Source organism: Xyrauchen texanus, chromosome 27 (genome assembly GCF_025860055.1).
Source record: "Xyrauchen texanus isolate HMW12.3.18 chromosome 27, RBS_HiC_50CHRs, whole genome shotgun sequence".
NCBI lineage: Eukaryota > Metazoa > Chordata > Actinopteri > Cypriniformes > Catostomidae > Xyrauchen > Xyrauchen texanus.
In genome coordinates this window covers 4,046,751-4,065,541 of record NC_068302.1, presented here as the reverse complement: position 1 = coordinate 4,065,541, position 18,791 = coordinate 4,046,751, and the positions used below count along the sequence as shown (strand labels likewise).

Here is an 18,791-nt window from a genome sequence, read left to right as displayed (position 1 = left end):
AATCCTGTTCTTTGTGCATCTGTTCAGGTCCCAGCCAAAGAAGCAAAACTTGAGAGACCCTTATTATGATGCAGATCAAGTGCATTCATGTTACATGCATTTCATGCGTCACTTTCATTAATCTCTGTGAAGTTGTAAACTCATACATTTAAAACCTTGTCTTAAAGCCATAATTATTTCTGTAATTCAATTTTGTAATAGTTAAAAAATGTCAGCGCCTTGACAAGGTTACTAACATCTTCAATGTTTGTTATTATTTCCACATAATTTTAATTTTGAGAAGACAAAACTATGGTTAGTGACAGTTCCTGTTGGTTTGCAAAACAGATGTTACTCCATATTGGGGAAACAATGCCATGGTCTATTTTTTTTGTTGGTTTTTGCTCTCAAAATAATACTTTAACTGAGAGGATGTTACCACATTCACTAAGAATGAATTTTGCCTGGTATATGTGCTATTTATTAGCACACCGCAGACCAACGTATTTGACCCTGCCTAGACAGTGCATCTCCACTGTGAACCAGATACCTAAATCATCTCTTAAACATGCCGAAAAAGTGTGCTCGACTACACAGCTCATCTGGATAGGCTATATGCCAGACTATAACACTCTTCTCCATCATTACATCAGTGTTTGGTGAATTACTGCTTATATGATGGGATATGATTGAAAAATTTTACAAACATTACTTTTACATAAAATTCATTTCAAAGCTTACTTTTATTTGCGGTAACAGCACGATCTAATTTGTGCAAGACATTTTTTGTGAATGAAGAGCACTATACAATTAGACTAACTGACACTGAAATGAGGCGTGTTTGCGCCAAAAGGAATGACAAAGACAGCAATTTCAGTGCTGATTGGGCTCGTTAAAATACACTGCCTGGTCAAAAGTTGCAAAGTCTAATAATTAGTTGTACAACCTTTATCTTAGATTACGGCATGCATCTGTCATGGCATTGTTTCGAGAACCATTTGCAACGTCACAACATTTATTTCCATTCAGATTTGCATACATTTTTGGTTGAGATCTTGTATTGATGACAAGAGAGGTGAACCATTCCATAAAGTCTTCTACTGCACATTCCAAAGACTTTCAATGACACACAGCTGTTTAGTCCCAATCCTGAAAGTTCTCATCACATTGTGTGTACTTATTTTCATTATTAAACATAGCCACATTGCTTCCGCGACGCTGATGGTTCACCACTATCTTTCCAGGTTTTAATAATGCATTGGACAGTTCGTAACCCAATTCCAGTTATTTCAGCAATCTCAGTTGTTTTTTTTTCTTGATGCAGGCCAATAATTTGCCCCTCCTGAAACACAGTAACATTTTCCACGACCATGAGATACATCTTCTGACATAGTTTAAGAAATGAGGAGCTACACACTGCATCAGTTAGGTTAAACAAATTTTTGCCAGCTGAAACATATTAATCACTGCAATAATGATCCAATAATAGGCTTTTAAGTATCTGCTAATTTAAATCCAAACACCGCCTTTTTTTTTTGGGGCAGGCAGTGTAGATTGGGGTGGTTAGTGAATAAGATGCAGGTTTTTGCCCCCAAATACCATGTGCTAAAGTTGCGGAACTGTTTATTGAAACTGCACAATGTCTTGAAATGGACCTATATAATTCACAGCAGTTCCAATTATTTTTCAATTAACTTGAGTGGAAGCCTGTATCTTGCGCCTCCCTTGACAGGTGCCCGCAGGTTGAAAAATCCTGTACTAATGCACACCTCATTCATGAACAAAGAGCTCACAAAAAGGCTTTTGGGAATCTGAAAGTTCTTCATCTGAAGGGTAATCCCTGGAATGTAACTGTCAACTGAATGGTCTCAAGCTATGGCTGGACATTTGCCTTCAAATGTAACAAAATGGTCCACTATAGACATTGCTGGATAGTACATTTACATGTATTCATTTAGCAGATGTTTTTATCTAAAGTGACTTACAAATGATGAGTACAATCGAAGCAATTCATCTTAAGGGGGCAGTAATAAGAGAAGTACTGAAATACTAAGTTCAAACAATTAGCGAGGAAGGTGAGAGACGGGGTGAACAAGAATTATTTTTTAATATTTGTTTTTTGTAGAGAAGAAAGACAGGTTTTGCATTAGAAGGATTGGTTCAAGTGCTATCAAAAGAGATGTGTCTTTAGATGTTTCTTGATGGATGTTTCTGCTGCTCGGTTGGGGTTTGGAAGGTCATTCTACCAGCGAGGAACAGATGAAGTGAAGGTCCCAGAAAGTGATTTTGTGCCTCTGTGAGATAGTACCATGAGGCACTGATCACTTGCTGATCTTAAGCTTCTGGAGGGCAAAGACTTGAAGTAGAGTGTGACGATAGGAGGGTGCAGGGCAAGTGGTTGTTCTGTAAGCAAGCATCAGTGCCTTGAATTTGATGCGAGCAACCACTGGCAACCAGTGGAATTTTATGAAAAGAGTCATTACACAACCAAGATGAGCCTACAAGCTTAGCATAAAGTAGCATAATATGGCAGTCCAATTGACATTCTATAGGTGGGACTGTCATAATACTCTCCTATGATAGAGCCTTGGAGGTTGTTAGGTACATTTTAATTACCACAAAAGCAAGTCAAGTCTTAACTATCACCAAAACGCATTACCATCTCGGGTGTGTTATTTTTCAATAATTCAATGGTCCGTTGTCAATTATTCCTTACTTAACAAATGGAATCTTATTGTATAGTGATACCAAAAATCCCTATTGTTGATCCCTGTTGATGCTTGATTTTATTCACCTGTTAAGCCAAATATACACAAAGGAGGCCAGTGTAAAGATATAGTTGTACATCTGCAAAATCCCAACTTGCACAAATGCCAGTCATTTTGCAAAAGTCAGTTTGCAACACCTCTGGGCAGCTATTGACCAGTCATATATGTACAGCTCATATATACTTGAATGGAGAAAGACTGAAATTTCTAAAACTGTTAATCCAGATTATATTTCAATGACATATGTAAAATTAGCAATAATTACATTATTGCTGCTTCTAACTTTGCTTCTTTAGCTCAAATCAGGCTAAAAAAAAAGATTTAGGAGGCTGCATCTCTGCACTTGCACATTTTGAAACAACTTTGATAAAGCAATACAATTTCTACAGAGCTCTAGTAAGGCAAAAGAAGCATACAAACATGTCAGTTTAACCTGTTATTTAAAAACAGGAAACAATCTAATCTGTCTTTGCTCAGTGCATGTAGTTATAGGTGAAGTGTGTTATTGTGTAAATTAGAAAATTATAAAACTGATAATGGATTTTTCAAAGGGTGATGCTAATATAAATATGTTATCTACAGTAGAGTGCAGACATCCAAAGTCTCCCGGAAGTTCCAGGAGTCTCCCGCGCATTGATAGCGGCTCCCTGATGCCCGCAAATTAGTTAAAATCTCCCGGAATCAAGAGCGAGCGAGCAAGAGCGGTTAGACTGTGCTCCAAACCGAGTAGCACGCACAGCAGAGAGGGAGAGGGCAAGAGACCTTGCGTGTGTGTGTGCGTGCGTGTGTGCAGCAAGAAGTGCATGTAAGACAGAGAGCATCCTGATTGGCCTGTTTCGGTAAGTCAACCAATCAATTGTCAGTGTGGGCGGGCTTTTATCTCTTCTCCCGAACCTAATTAATCAGGACAGTGTATCTAGACACAGGAGCGCCATGGCAGAGGGAGAGTGCCCCAAAAAGCGAAAATATAAGACACATTTTACGCCCTACTACACGAAAGTGTACCCCTGTCTAATAAGAGTGTAACATAATGACAGTCTTGCACGCTGTACAGTTTGTAACAGTGACTTCAGCATTGCCCATGGCGGGTTAAATGATTGTAAAAGACATGTTGAGGTGAGTTAAACAAGTGTCATTTCATGTGCATATTATTCAGGCCGGCTAGCTACCTAGGCTACATGAAAACAATAAACTCCTTAGACCTGTTTAAAGTTGCAATGGAATATAAATAAAAGCAGTTTACATAAATAGTATAAGCAGTTTATATTAAAAGTAATCTACATAATTAACAAATAATTGCATAGGCCTATAGCCTAAAGAAATTATATATTATGCTTTTATATCTTTTAGGGGAGGGGGGTCCGGGATACCTCCCTGAAATGACTTTTTGCAGGTTGGGATGCCTGAGAGTGGAGAGATAATGCTGATATATACTGTAGGCTGACTTCCTGAAGGGTGTTAACACTTTCGCCTTCAAAACATTGATCTATATGTTTGAGTGGTTTTACATGTAATATTTTGACTCAACGAATGGGTTGGAGTTGGAGGAGGACTGCCCCTTTGTCTTACCAATGGCATACGGGTATGAGCGGCGGTAGCAGTGTTTGGTCGATATTTTTGCAATAGAGTGCAACAGTGTCTGTCCACTTTTTCAGCCATCTTGGTTCCATAGGTATTTTTCCCATTCACTTTTTCATTGGGATTTGATTACTTCCTACATAAAAGAATTCTAGGCCATGAACAAAACCAACCAGCTCCAAGGTGAATCACAACATTACAAACTTAAGCAAAATAGTATTAAAAAAAACGGACAAAAAGACAAAATTTCTTAACGTCTTTGTTATGTTTAAAAATAATAACATCTGTGGTGTTCGGGTCAAAAATGACCCATAGCGTTCAATAGATTTTAGTAGATTTACAACACACTCATCTATAAATTATAAACATAAAAACTGACATATGCTTACTTGCATGTTTTCTCTGTTAACATATTAGAATTTTAATAGGAAAGAGTGCCACCTATATGTAAGCCGTTGTACTGCTCGTGTACAGTAGATATATAGAAATCCTTAGTTTTAATCTAGAGGTCTGCACAAGCATTTCTTCTCCTAGCAAGTACTGTTGCAATAGGCTATATATATATATATATATATATATATTTATTTATTTATTTTTCCCTAATTTGGAATGCCCAATTCCCAGTCCTTGTGGTGGCATAGTGACTCGCTTCAATCTAGGTGGTGGAGGACAAACCTCAGTTACCTCCGCGTCTGAGACCTGCACGTGTGGAGGCTTCATGCTATTCTCTCAGCATCCATGCACAACTCACCACGTAAACCACCAAGAGCTAACCATATTATAGTGAAGATGAGGAGGTTACCCCATGTGACTCTACCCTCCCTAGCAACCGGGCCAATTTGGTTGCTTAGGAGACCTGCCTGGCTGAGAAACCCTGGATTCGAACTCGTGACTCCAGGCATCTTTACTCACTGAGCTACACAGGGCCCCTGCAATAAGCTATATTTATGTAAGCATATAGGCACCATTTGTAATAGTACCGAAACAGTAAACATACAGTTTTAACAATGCACGGCAGCCCCTCAGTACACTAGAATAGAAAAGAAAAAAGCATTGACTCACTGTTTATGCACTGAAACTTTGCTTGGTGCAGAACAATCTGGAATAATAATAATATGAAACAATGCAACAGTCCCCGCTATGCAGCCTGAACTTGTTCAGAATGTTGAATCTTGTTCAGTCTTTGTGACAGCTTTGTGACACAATTTTTGTGACACTTTTGTGACACCTAAAAACAATCTAGACACAGTTCAAAGAATGAAACAGAGCGCAGGTGTCTCGACATGCGTTTTTGAAAAAGTTAAGTTCTTTTTAACTTGATTACGGTGTTTAAACAGTGCCGGTCCTACACAAAATGCGGTTTATATAGGAAAACGATGGGAAAACAGAACAAATGAGTTCAAAAACACGTTTGGTGTGAGCAGCCCCTAACTCATCTGTTCGTGCGTAAGTGAGAGTGCGGGCACAAAAAAAGTTTGGTAGGCCTGTTTATTTTTTTGTTAATTACAAACCATACCCGACCCGAACCCGAAGTCCTACTTGAAAAATTTACCCGAACTCGGCCCCAAAACCTGTTCGGATCGGGTTGCAGACCTCTATTTTACTGTAAGGATTTACAGTACTTAGAATAAAATGATACTTAGATTACATACATATTTGATCTGTTTGAAAAACAGAATAATGGTTTATATTTAGAAAAATTACAACCACAGGGATATTGGAAAAAAGAAAATGTACAACAAATTCAATATCAGCATTGTCAAATAAACATTGTGCAGTTGAACTAGAAATGTGTGTGTGTTTGTGTGTGTGTGTGTGTGTGTGTTAGAGAAAAAGTGACACTCTTCACTCAAGAAAAGCTTCACAGCTGCATTGAAAAACAGCAGTATTTCCCCCGGGACAGATTTGACACGAATATAATAGGTGTAGGTGAAAAGTCTGACATTCCATAAATATAAACAATATTATAAAATAATTATTTAACATATTCATTTAATCAATGTTGAGGATAAGTTAAAAGCATTTTGACCAAACTTAAGAAAAAGACCAGTTTCTCACAGTTTTAAACCCTGAAACGGCTCACAATTTACCCAAACATAACGGAGGGTTAATGCAGACATATACTACAACCCCTTGAAGCATTGTGAATTAATTAATCAAATTAAAAACTATGGAAAATATAAAACTATTGATTTTAAATAGTTGTTTTTCAGTACAGAAACATTATTTTATTATTATGTTGCAAATTAGTCACATATTTGCAAATATACAAATTGCGAATCCTCCTTTCTCTGGAGGATTGTGGTATTGTAGTTCTTCACCAGCAATTCTGCTATTAAAAACGATTTCTAAAAACTGTTGTCAGATTTCACAGTGAAGAATTGTGTCGTCACATACATTGTCATACACAACACACAAATGTCAACAAATGAAACACTCTGAAGTCACCTCCTAAGAGTGTTTATCTATTTTAAAACTGCAATGTGATTTTTCTGTTCACATCAACATGTCTACAACATGATTAAAACACACCCAATGACCCAGTAATTCCAGGTAAATCAGCAATATATCAAATGTTTGTGAAAAAAAAAAAATGTGTATGTGTGTGCTTATACTGAAAAATATTGCAATATGTTACATATGCTTATTAGTGTGTAGTAGTGTATCAGAGTTTAAATAAAAGTTTAAAATATTTTGAATTTAAATACAGTATATAGATAATATATAAAATAAACTAGATAACATTTTATACTGTGTGTGTGTTTGTGTGTGTGTGTGTGTTTGCTTAATTTCACTGTCACACATTGAGGCACACATTCATAATTGATTAATGTTGTAAGAGAGAGAGAGAGAGAGAGAGAGAGAATGAGTGTGTTCCATATATATATCAGCGTGCTGCCAACACAGCACCGAACGACCGAGGCATGGACTCTACAAGACCCCTGAAGTTGCCCTGTGGTATCTGGCACCAAGACATTAGCAGCAGATCCTACAAATTGCGAGGTGGAGCTGCTGTGGATTGGACTCGTTGGTCCAGCATATCCCACAGATGCTCAACTGAATTGAGATCTGGGAAATTGGAAAGCCAGGGCAACACCTTGAACTCTTCATCATGTTCCTCAAACCATTCCCGAACAATGTGTGCAGTGTGGCAGGGTTTATTATCCTGCTAATAGAGGCCACTTCCATCAAAACCATTGCCTTGAAGGGATGTACCTGGTCTTAAACGATGTTTAGGTAGGTGGCACATGTCAAACTGACGACCACATGAATGGCTGGACCCAGGGTTTCCCAGCAAAACATTGCCCAGAGCATCAAAATATCTCTGCTTGTCATCTTTCTACAGTGCATTCTGTTTCCATCATTTCCCAAGGTAAACGGCGCACACTTAAACGGGGTCGTGGGGTCAGGACCCCCCCTATCTGAGGGTTGTCCACCCCCCAAAATATTTTTTTGATTGATTGTGTAAACAATTATTTACAAAAAAATTATGGTTTTGAAGAATGTTTTGGTCAATTTAGTCAGCTTTTTCATTAAACCAGAAAGAAACTTTGAGAAGAAGGATAATGGAACGGTCTCCATGTTACACTAATAATAGTAGTAAGGCTTTCCTCGGTGTACACCTATCCTTGCAAGTACAATTTTGCCTGTATTATTGGTGTCCCCTTCAAAAATTGCTCTTGAGAATTGTTATGTTTATTGTCCCCCCCAACATTTTTATGAAATTTTCGCCCCAGGCTCCAAGGTCCAGTTCTGATGCTGACATGCCTATCGTAGGCGCTTTCGATGGTGGACGGGGTCATTGTGGGTACTCTGATTGGTCTGTGGCTATGCAACACCACACCCAATGGGTGCGATGCACTGTGTGTTGTGACACATTCCTTCTGTAACCATCATTAATATGTTCTGTTACTTTTGCCAAAGTAGACCTTCTGTCGGTTTGGACCAGACGGGATAACCTCCGTTGCCCTTGCGCATCGATGAGCCTTGGGCGTCCAACATCCTTTTGTCGGTTTGTCCCTCCTCGGACCACTAGGTCGGTAGGTACTCACCACTGCTGACCAGGATCACCCCACAAAAGATGCTCTGACCCAGGTGTCTGGCCATAACAATTTGGCCCATGTTAGTCGCTCATGTTTTTACTCCTGCCCATTTCTCCTGCATTCAACACATTGATTACGAGAACTGATTGTTCACTTACCATCTAATCTACCCAGACCTTGACATGTGGCCTTGTTAGGAAATTATAAACATTATTGGCTTCACCTGTGAGTGGTCATAATGTTTTGGCTCATCAGTGTATATTTAAACAGACAATATATCTTTCTCTCTGTATTAATTTTTTTTTCTTCATTATACGTATGTTGTTAATTGTTTTCTCTCATGTGGATAATGACATTCATGACACACATACCCCCAAAATACACACACACCCCAACACACACACACACACGTTGGTCTACCTATCATTATGAGGACATAATGATTTTTATACTGTACAAAATATAGATTCTATCCCCTAAATCTAACCCTACCCCTAAACCTAACCCTCACAGAAAACGTTCTGCATTTTTACATTTTCAATAAAACATCATTTAATATGTTTTTTAAGCTATTTAAATTATGGGGATAATAACATTTATTGCATAATACCCTTGTAATTACCAGTTTGTAACCTAAAACAATTGTCCTCGTGAACCACATATACATGCCTCGCGAGCGCACGCACGCACGCACGCACACACACACACACACACACACACTTACTGTACATTATTCAATAGATAACAATATCCTCTTACACTCAGCGGACCTGCCGGTGTGTCTGTGAGCAGTACCAGAAGTAAATTATGACTGTACATCTAATATTTCAAAGCATCCTGGATACATAAATATTGATGTGTGGTACTGTTTGAAAGCTTAGAATCTCTACTTTTCAAAGAACATATTCACTTTTGCTTTTATTTTACACAAAGTAAGAGGATAAAGCATAAAATATCCTCATCACAAACAAACCCCTCCCCCTCCGTGATGGCGAAGGACTATGAATATCAATATTAATTTTTCATATTTCACCAAAACAGGCAAATCATATGTAAAATGAAAGCTCTCATTCTCAAAAATGTGCATCTGTGGCTGATTTTGTTGCAATTGTTCCAAAATTTGAATAATTAGCGAAAATTCATAAAAAATATATTTAAAAAAAATCAAACATCTCGTTTCTGCTCTGATCACTGCTTCTGTAAACCCCAATTGGGCAAAAACACATATAAATTCTTACCGTAGCATTTTTTCTTTCAAATGAGCTTATTCTCAGCTTTCTGTGAGCTTACATGTGTAAATATTCAACCATTATGTCGCTGAAGTCCAGAGCAAAAAAGCGGTGCGACAGGAAAAAACATTATCTCCACATCATCTGCAAACAATGCTTTTCTTGAGGGAGAAGACCTTGATTTTGATGAGTAAGTATATGTTTTTACACTTATAATAGTGATTGAAACTATTTTTTTGCTATTTTTTGTTACAGCACAAATTCAGCTGATGAGCCTCCAGCAGAAATGGAGTGGTCTCGCACATCAAGGTGGCAAAAGTGAGGAATGTCTCATTAAACACGGGGAATAACAGGATGTGCTGAGACACAATGGCATGGCATAGAGGAAATGGATGAGGAGCCTGTGGAGCCAACTTTCCTTCCAAAAGGAGAAACCCAGGACCACAGCTCGAAATGGATAGGGTGTATTCACCACTAGAATTCATTTTTTTTTACTCTGTTGTAGACCATTGTTAAAAACATAACGACTATGCAGCGATGAGAGCTGAAGCTGGGAAGCAATTCTCCTGGAGCCCTCTTACTGTGTGTGATTTTCATGCATATTTGGCCATGATTATCTACATGGGTCTTGTGAAAGTGAAAGGTGTTGTAGGTGACTACTGGGCAAAGAAAGAACGTTATAACTTCCCTTAACCACAATCTGTGATGTCCAGGGCCAGATTTCAAGCAATCTCCTGGAATCTCCATCTCTGCTATCTAGAACAGGACCTGCAAAACATATGTAAAAAACGAACACCGGAGTACGACAAGCTGAACAAATTCAAGCCCCTGTACCACAACATCCTGGCAGCATCTACTACATATTTCCAGCCAGGCCAACAGTTGTCAGTGGATGAGAGGATGGTGGTTTCAAAAGCACGCATAGGCCTCAAGCAGTTCATAAAGGACCAGCCCACTAAGTGGGGCTATAAACACTTTTTTCCTGCATATTCTGCCTGTGGGTACACCTGGAACTTCTTAGTTTAAGAGGGTAAAAATTCAGTTCCCACAGTCAAAGGCCTTAGCTACAATTCAGTGATGAGTCTGCTGGACACTCTGGTTGTTAGGCAGAGGCTACCAAGTTTTTGTTGACAACTTTTACACTGGCCCAAGCCTTTTTGCAGAATTGCTGGACAAAACCATAGTGGCTTGTGGCACAATAGGTCCAAACCATCGAGGCTTTCCAAATAACAAAGAAAACTATCTCTGCAAGAAGGTTGAAAGGGGAACCATCCGTTGGCTCCGAGAGGGTAAGCTCCTCTTCGTCAAGTGGATGGACACAAGGGAGGTCAGAATGTGTTCAATAATCCACAAAGCATATAGCGGTGATACGGTCTCCAGGCGTGCGAAAAATCCCAATGGTGAATGGAGCGTTCATGAAGTCCCAGTTCCACGAGCCATCAAGCAATACAACTAGCACATGGAAGGCGTCGACCTTTCTCATGCTCTCATTGGTTATTATAACGTCTTGCACAAGACAAAAAGGTAGTACAAGAAGTTTTTCTTCCATTTCCTGAACATTGCTGTAGTGAACAACTTAATTCTCCACCAGCACCTGGCAATGTCTCAGAACAAGACCCCTCTCAGCCAAAAAACATTCCGAGAGACACTTGTGTCACAGCTGGTAAGTGCTGCCATACCACCCAGCACATCTGGTGCCACAGAGTCATCCTCTTCTTGACACATCCAGGATAAGGAATGTTATCCAGAATTTTTGGAAGCAGATGGCACAAGTGGCAGAAGAGTGTGTGCTCTGTGCAAGCTCTCAGGAAAGAAGGTAAAAACTCCTATATACCGCACAAAATGCCAGGTGCCTCTGTGCAGTGTGCCAAAGAGGATCTGCTTCAGGAAGTGGCACATTGAAGGACACAAACATAAATTAACTGAAAGTTCTTGTTTTTTACTTCTCATTGTTTTCATAATTCCCTAATGTTCTTAAATGTTGACCATGTATTTACAAGTTCTTTTTTTTTTTTACTTGTGTCAGCAGATGGTCATTTATTTATTTTGCAGTTCTGAACGTTTCTTTCCTATTTAGCTCTATATAGTCTATATTTGCACTTTGAATCTTCAAGTAGTAACCAGTATATGGTGCAAGTTATGGTACAAGTAGACCATAACTTATACAACAATAAAAAACACAAAAACTGCTGCTCTCTCTCATTCCTTTTCTGCCATTTTTGCCTATTACTTAGATGTCACAGAGAAAAAGTGAAAGATGAAAACTAGACATAAATCCAGAATAGTCCTTCCTGCCATGTGTATCATACAGTAAAACTAAAATGTTGGGGTGATGTACTTTGTTTTAACCTGTTTTTGCATTTTGGTACTTGGAGTCTCCAAAAGGACACTCGGAGACACAAAAATGGACCCTTTGCCTCTCTTTATTTGCAGTTCAATAGCTTCTGTTTAGAAAGTGAAAGAGTTTCTAGTATTTACTGCCCCCTAGAGAATCAACCAAAAATTTCATAACTGAGCTTCAAATAGGACCTGAATAATACCCCTTTTACAAAAAAGCTCCAGGCCATCTCTTCATCCATCCTACCTGGACTCACACACATAAATAACACGTCTCTTCTTATGCTGCGTTCACACCGGACGCGAATAGCGCGTCAGGCGCGAGTGATTTCAATGTTAAGTCAATGCAAAGACGCGTTACGCGCGTAAACAATTCCTGCGGCGCGAATGAGGCGTAGAGCGCGGCGCGGTAGACGCGAATATGCCTCATTCGCTCGTCAAGTTCGCGCGAATGGCGCGAATTGAGCGTCTGGCGCGTTACGCGCGAATGGTGCATTTTGTGCATTCACGCGTTTGACGCGAGTTGAAAAATCTGAACTTTGGTGTCAATTCGCGCCGCGTTAACCAATCAGGAGCCTAGCTGCAGCTGTCACTCAGGAGGTAAAGTGACGTAAACTCCCGCTCGGAATCTTTCATTATTATTGTAATGTAAAGACAACCAACATTAGTGTCTGGACAGTGTTGAATAAGGAAAAAAACACAGGACAGGTTAATTACTTTTGGAGGCTGGCTCCATTTATCATCAAAACAAAAATAAATAAATAATTTAACCTGATATACTACCATGGAAAACCTGACATTTTTAAAAAGTCTCAACTTAATAAATGTGCATGTTGTGACCTGACATCCTGGAACTGGGGCTGACAACCTGGGAAAAAAAATACAAAATATAATAATAATGGACTATTTTTAGATAGTTTAGCTCTTTATAGGTTTGTGGGTGGCTCTTAAAAGAGCCGTTGTGGGGAAGTCATGAGGAGGACTTCAAACGCTACTCCGTCGGCTGCCATGGTACTGCTCCCTCCGCCGAGAAGTGTGCCATGAAGACATCCCTCACCCGGAGTGCCTCTCTGGAGGAGTTGTTGGCCGCAACCCGACCCAGACCTGGCAGTGGCTCCTCTCCAGCATGTCCCGCGCCCCTCGCTGGTGGACCCAAGTACGGCGACGACGACCCATACGCCGCTGTTCTGCTCTCCAGAGAAAATACAGAGCGGTGACTCTCTCCACGAATGCTCAATCAACATCAGGCATCTTGTAAAAAGATGGCCGTCAACGGGTTTCACCTCCGGAGTTTCATCGGATTTCACCTCCGACGCGCGTCACGCACGTAAATTTCGCTTCAAACTTTTGTTTTTTACGCGTCAAGAGCGAAATTGACGCGCGAATGGATTCAAAGTGGTCAAGCGTATAACTAGACGCGGTAGGCTCGAATTTGACGCGCTATTCGCGTCCGGTGTGAACGTAGCAATACAGGCACTTTTCCCACTACATTTAAGCAGGCTCAAGTAACCCCACTGCTGAAAAAACCTGCACTTAACCCCACACAGATAGAACACTACAGACCAGTCTCTCTCATCCTATTCATGGCAAAAACACTTGAAAGGGAAGTTGTCAATCAAATCTCTGCCTATCTCTCACATAACAAGCTGCTGGATGACAATCAGTCAGGCTCCAAAAGTGGACACTCAACCGAGATTGCCCCTGCTGTCTGTCACTGAGTTGCTGAGAGAGGCAAAAGCTGAATCCAGATCATCCATGCTGATTCTGCTGGACCTTTCTGCAGCCTTTGACACAGTCAACCATCAGATCCTACTCTCCACCCTCAGAACTCTGAGCATCACAGGAACTCTGCTTGACTGGTTTAACTCCTATCTCTCAGGTAGGTCCTTCAAGGTAGCCTGGAGAGGTGAGGTATCCAAGCCACATCAGTTACTTACTGGGGTACCTCAGGGATCAGTGCTTGGGCCACTTCTCTTCTCTATATACACAACATCACTGGGACCCATCATTCAGTCACATGTTTTCTCTTACCAATGCTGTGCTGTTGACATGCAACTCTATTTGTCTTTTCAGCCCAACGAAACCAGTGACTGCTCGAATCGCTGCCTGCCTGGCAGACACCTTGGCCTGGATGAATGAACACCACCTGCAACTCAACCCAGCCAAGACGATCTCTTTCCAGCCAACCCTGCTGTTGAACACAACATCACCATGCAGCTGGGTACAACTACAGTATCGCCTTCCAAAACGGTCAGAAATCTAAGGATAACCATCGATAACAAGCTAAATTTCACAGACCACATCGCAAAGACAGCAATATCATGTAGATTTACACTCTAAAATATCAGGAAGACCCTTCCTCTCTAAACATGCCACACAACTGCTTGTTCAGTCACTTGTCATAACTAGACTGGACTACTGTAACTCTCTCATTGCAGGCATCCCTGCATGTGCAATTAGACCGCTGCAAATGATTCAGAATGCAGCAGCATGTCTGGTCTTTAATGAACCAAAGAGAACACATGTTACACCACTCTTTGTCTCTTTCCACTGGCTGCCGGTTGATGCACATATTAAATTCAAGACTCTGATGCTGGCATACAAAACAGTCACTGAGTCTGCTCCAGCATACCTTTAATTTCTGCAGAGCTACACACCCACCAGAAGCCTGCGGTCAGCTAAGGAACGTCGCCTTGTTGTACCAACACAAAGAGGCACCAAAAAATGTTCCTGTACTTTCAATTTCATCATAACACATTGGTGGAATGACCTTCCCAACTCCATCTGTGAAGCTGACTCGCTCTCTTCAAAATATGACTTAAAACACACCTTTTCCATGAACACTTAAAAATAAAATAATTCTTGTTGCACTTTAATCTGTTTTGAATACTATTCTGATGCTAGTGAAACTTTGTAGTATGGCACTTTTTGCACCACTGTCTCCTTAAGATGATTAGCTTATATTTTCCACTTTTGTAAGTCGCTTTGGATAAAAGCGTCTTCCAAATGAGAAAATGTAACATTAGTTGTTACATTCTAATACTGTGTCCTGTACAATTTACTTCTGGGTGGACATAAATAAATAATAAAAATGTAGCGGCCATTTGAACACCTGCCTTGCACAGCGCGCCAGAGTTTTAGTGCTAGGCAATGTGTCCAGGAATAATAAACTTTGCTGGATAAATTGGAAAAAATATGCTCATCTCATCTCTAAACACACATTTGAAGCTCTGTAAAATCAGGTATTACACTAAATTACTTCGAATTCTGCTCATAATATCACGTTTGTTCTTAGATTAAACGCAAGTTTAATTAAGAGAAACTGTGCGCGTTTTTGGGTACGTTTACAAGACAATGATATACTAAAAATGACGTCATCGTTTTCACAAAATCGCATTTTTGTATGTTTACACAGAGACGAAAAAGACATCATTTTCAAAAACTTGCACTTTGAAACACGTTTTCAAAGGTTTGGGTTTTCAGGCCCCAAAACAACGTTGTCGTGTAAATGAACAGTCAAAACGCATAAAAAGTTTTCAGTTTTTAGATGAAAATGCTGTTGTGTAAACGGCCCCTTAAGCGCTTTCTTTTCTTTTACTTTTTGTGCTATATAATGCAATGATACACTGGCATAGGCCTAATGATTAATGAGCCATTATACCAGAGTCTCTCCCGTGAAATACAAACACAAGTGGTCAAAAAAAGAAGCATTATACGACCAGTTATAATAGTGATATCTCTCGCTTGTCCACTTCTGATTGATTCACCCCAAAAGGTCCGATCCATTCTTTTATGTTTTTTGTTTCTTTACATGTTACCATGAATTAACTCTCCCACTGAGTTTGTGCATGAATTTCAGGATATACTAATCTGTTAATTAACTAAAGAAAGAGTTAAATGAAGAATTGTTATATATATTGTATTGTGCTGTGTTAATTTTTTGTTGAACCAGGGTAGGTTGTATGTAAATGACTGAAAAACAATAAATACATCTGAATTAAGCATATTTTGTCATTATATTTCTGAAATAAAATATACTATATATATATATATATATATATATATATATATATATATATATATATATATATATATAGTATATTTTATTTCAGCCTTTTGACAATATATAATATATGTCTCTATATTAATATATTTGCTGTGAATTGGATTAAAAGGAAGCGTTTTTTTCAGTTAGAGGCACCACAATTTCAACATGACTGCTGTTGTTGCTAAATAGATTCAAAATGTAATCTAGTTCAAAATAACTGATGCATATTTCAATTTTTTTTATTAAATTAACACAATTTCATTTGGTTTCATTTATATGCACTAATTTAACAATACCAATAATAAACAATATTAATCTATATCAACATATTCAAAACATTTTAATATATGAAAAATGCCTTGAAGAGACTTCAGTGAACACTTTTGAGTGATGACACTCGTGTGCTGTCTCGTGTGCCAGTTGCAAGTTGATGGTGTAACTAGTCTAATGATATGCTGTTTAGGAAACTTACCAGTACAATAACATTATTGTGATATTCCCAAGCCAAAAATCATTGTAAATATACTGCATGTCCGGTATGTCACCCTATTCTATTCAGACTTCTATATTTAAGCAATATCACACGAGCAAGAATGCGATACGGCCCTACATCAGCACTGCTGTGATTCGGCCGCAGGCCGAGTGCCGTAGGTAATTACAGCAGTGCTGATGTAGGGCCATATAGCACGATTGCGAGTGTGATGTTGCTTATATACAACAGTTCAATAAACAAGTACATTTAAAAAAATTACGGTCATAAAAACGCATTTGTGCTTGGAACTACTTTTTTACGCGACGGATCAGAATTTGCCGTTGCTGGTACAAAACAAATGGTGCATCCAAGCCTCTGTTATTAATTCAAAAAGTTCACTTCAGAAATAGTATCACGACTTGTGCTGTTTCTAACAAGTCATTGGATAAACAAAGACAGACGGCTATATGTGTATGTGTGTGTGTGTGTGTGTGTGTGTGTGTGAGAGAGAGAGAGAGAGAGCATGTGCGATCACCTGTTGCCACACCCATTCAGAGATACTGTCAGCTTTCTCAGTGGAAAATTGACGTCCAAGCAGGGGTATTCCTCTCTATTTCGCAGTAGCCAGTGCGCAAGAGTCATTCACTATAAAAACAGCGATGTTCTCTGCCATTTGAAACAGTATGTATCCAATGTGGAAACTCCAATTAAAGGTAAGCACTTGAGTTCTGTAATAAATCAGTCTGTTGTGTCTCACAGCATGAGCCTTAATCCTGAAGTTGTCTGTTTAAAGCCATTTAAAGACAATTTCTTAGCTTTGAAAATGTATTAGTAATACGAGCGATCACAGAGCCCTGTTCTATGTAAACAATAACTAACGGATTCACTTCACGTCACAAACTGGCTCATATTACACAAAAAAATTGCTTTTGCCACCACCTGCTGGCTAACATATGTAATTTCAAAAATAAAGGTAGTAACTCCTAACACATCTGCACTGCTCTTACACTTTAGTTTAGAACAATATGAACACAAACAGAGTGAAACACACAGTGAGTCCGAGTGCTGATGCTGTCAGACCATCAGTTCTCATGGAATGTCTCTCGTCCAATCAGATTCGAGGACCGGAACTATACCACAGTTAGTTCCGGTCCTCAAATCTGATTGGACGAGAGACGTGTGAATGTAACAATGTAAGAATATAAGAATGTCCCCAAACATCACCATAGGGAGATTTGATCAGATTTTGTTCACTTTTGGGCGTTCCCAAACACAGACTCATGTCTGATCATTTTGTAAAATAATCAGTAATATTTTTTTTGTAAAATTATTTTTAGGTTTGAAGGTTTGTGTGGTACCTGCAGCAATGGGTGACTCTCTCTCATCCGATAGATGAACAGCACTGCTGGCCAAAACCACACTATTATTCTCAGAGCCTGAAACACAACACACACACACATTCATTGACAAATGGCTTATACTCCTTGTTAATATAGCTTGCTTTAACACAGCAGGTTAAAGCAACAGATTTGACACTTTACCAAGCAACTTACATTGAATTCAAGATATACATTGTTAACAAGGATACATTTTGAACAAAGTTCAACAACAAATAATTTAACTGAGAATATTACAGTGTTCAGCTTGTAATGGATTTTCTATCTGTCCTCCATTGTAATCACGAGGTTTTGAAGTTATGACAAGGCATTTGAATAAGTTCTTGGTAAGGGCAAGGCATAGATTTGGTTTAATTTTGGAAGGATTGTAGAGTGAAGCATCTACATTTCCCCGTCTGTCACTCACTCAATGTTGTGTTGAATGAAGTGACACTAGGCGTCTTACTTTAAGGTCTCAGTTACCTCTGAACTTGAGAAAAGGCCAATGAGAAATTGGCAGACAGAATTTGCTTGTCCCTCCCCCAGACATATGGTTATAAAAGGAGGGAATCGTGCATCTGTTTAGTCAAATTTTTTCTTCGAAGCAGAGCGGTTGTGTGTTCAGCAAGCTGGTGTTCCACTACTGTTCCACTCGCCTCTAAGAGCATTGCTGTTGGATCCTACGGCACATTAGCAGCAGCTTTCTCCCTTCTCTGCATGCCAGTGCAGTCCACACCCCTGAGTGCTTCGACAAGTCAAGTCAAGTCAAGACTATTTTACTTGTATAGCGCCTTTTACAACACACATTGTTACAAAGCAGCTTTACAGAAGATCAGGCATTAACAGAAGATAAAACTGTAATGTCTATAATGTAGTAATTAGATAAAATACGATTGTTAATCGTGTTTAAAAATAAGTAATTAAATAATAATTGTATTAATAACCCCAGTGAGCAAGCTGA

The 18,791-nt window shown here is 39.2% G+C and overlaps 1 protein-coding gene across 1 annotated transcript in view; it reads right to left on the bottom strand.

The window, feature by feature from the left end:
* Positions 1–18,791, bottom strand: part of cacna2d3a (calcium channel, voltage-dependent, alpha 2/delta subunit 3a) — a 487,702-nt gene that overhangs the window by 69,630 nt on the left and 399,281 nt on the right. Inside the window, exon 26 of the mRNA XM_052094087.1 lies at positions 17,813–17,890. Coding sequence (XP_051950047.1) covers positions 17,813–17,890 — 78 coding nt within the window. The remainder of the gene's footprint in view (positions 1–17,812; positions 17,891–18,791) is intronic.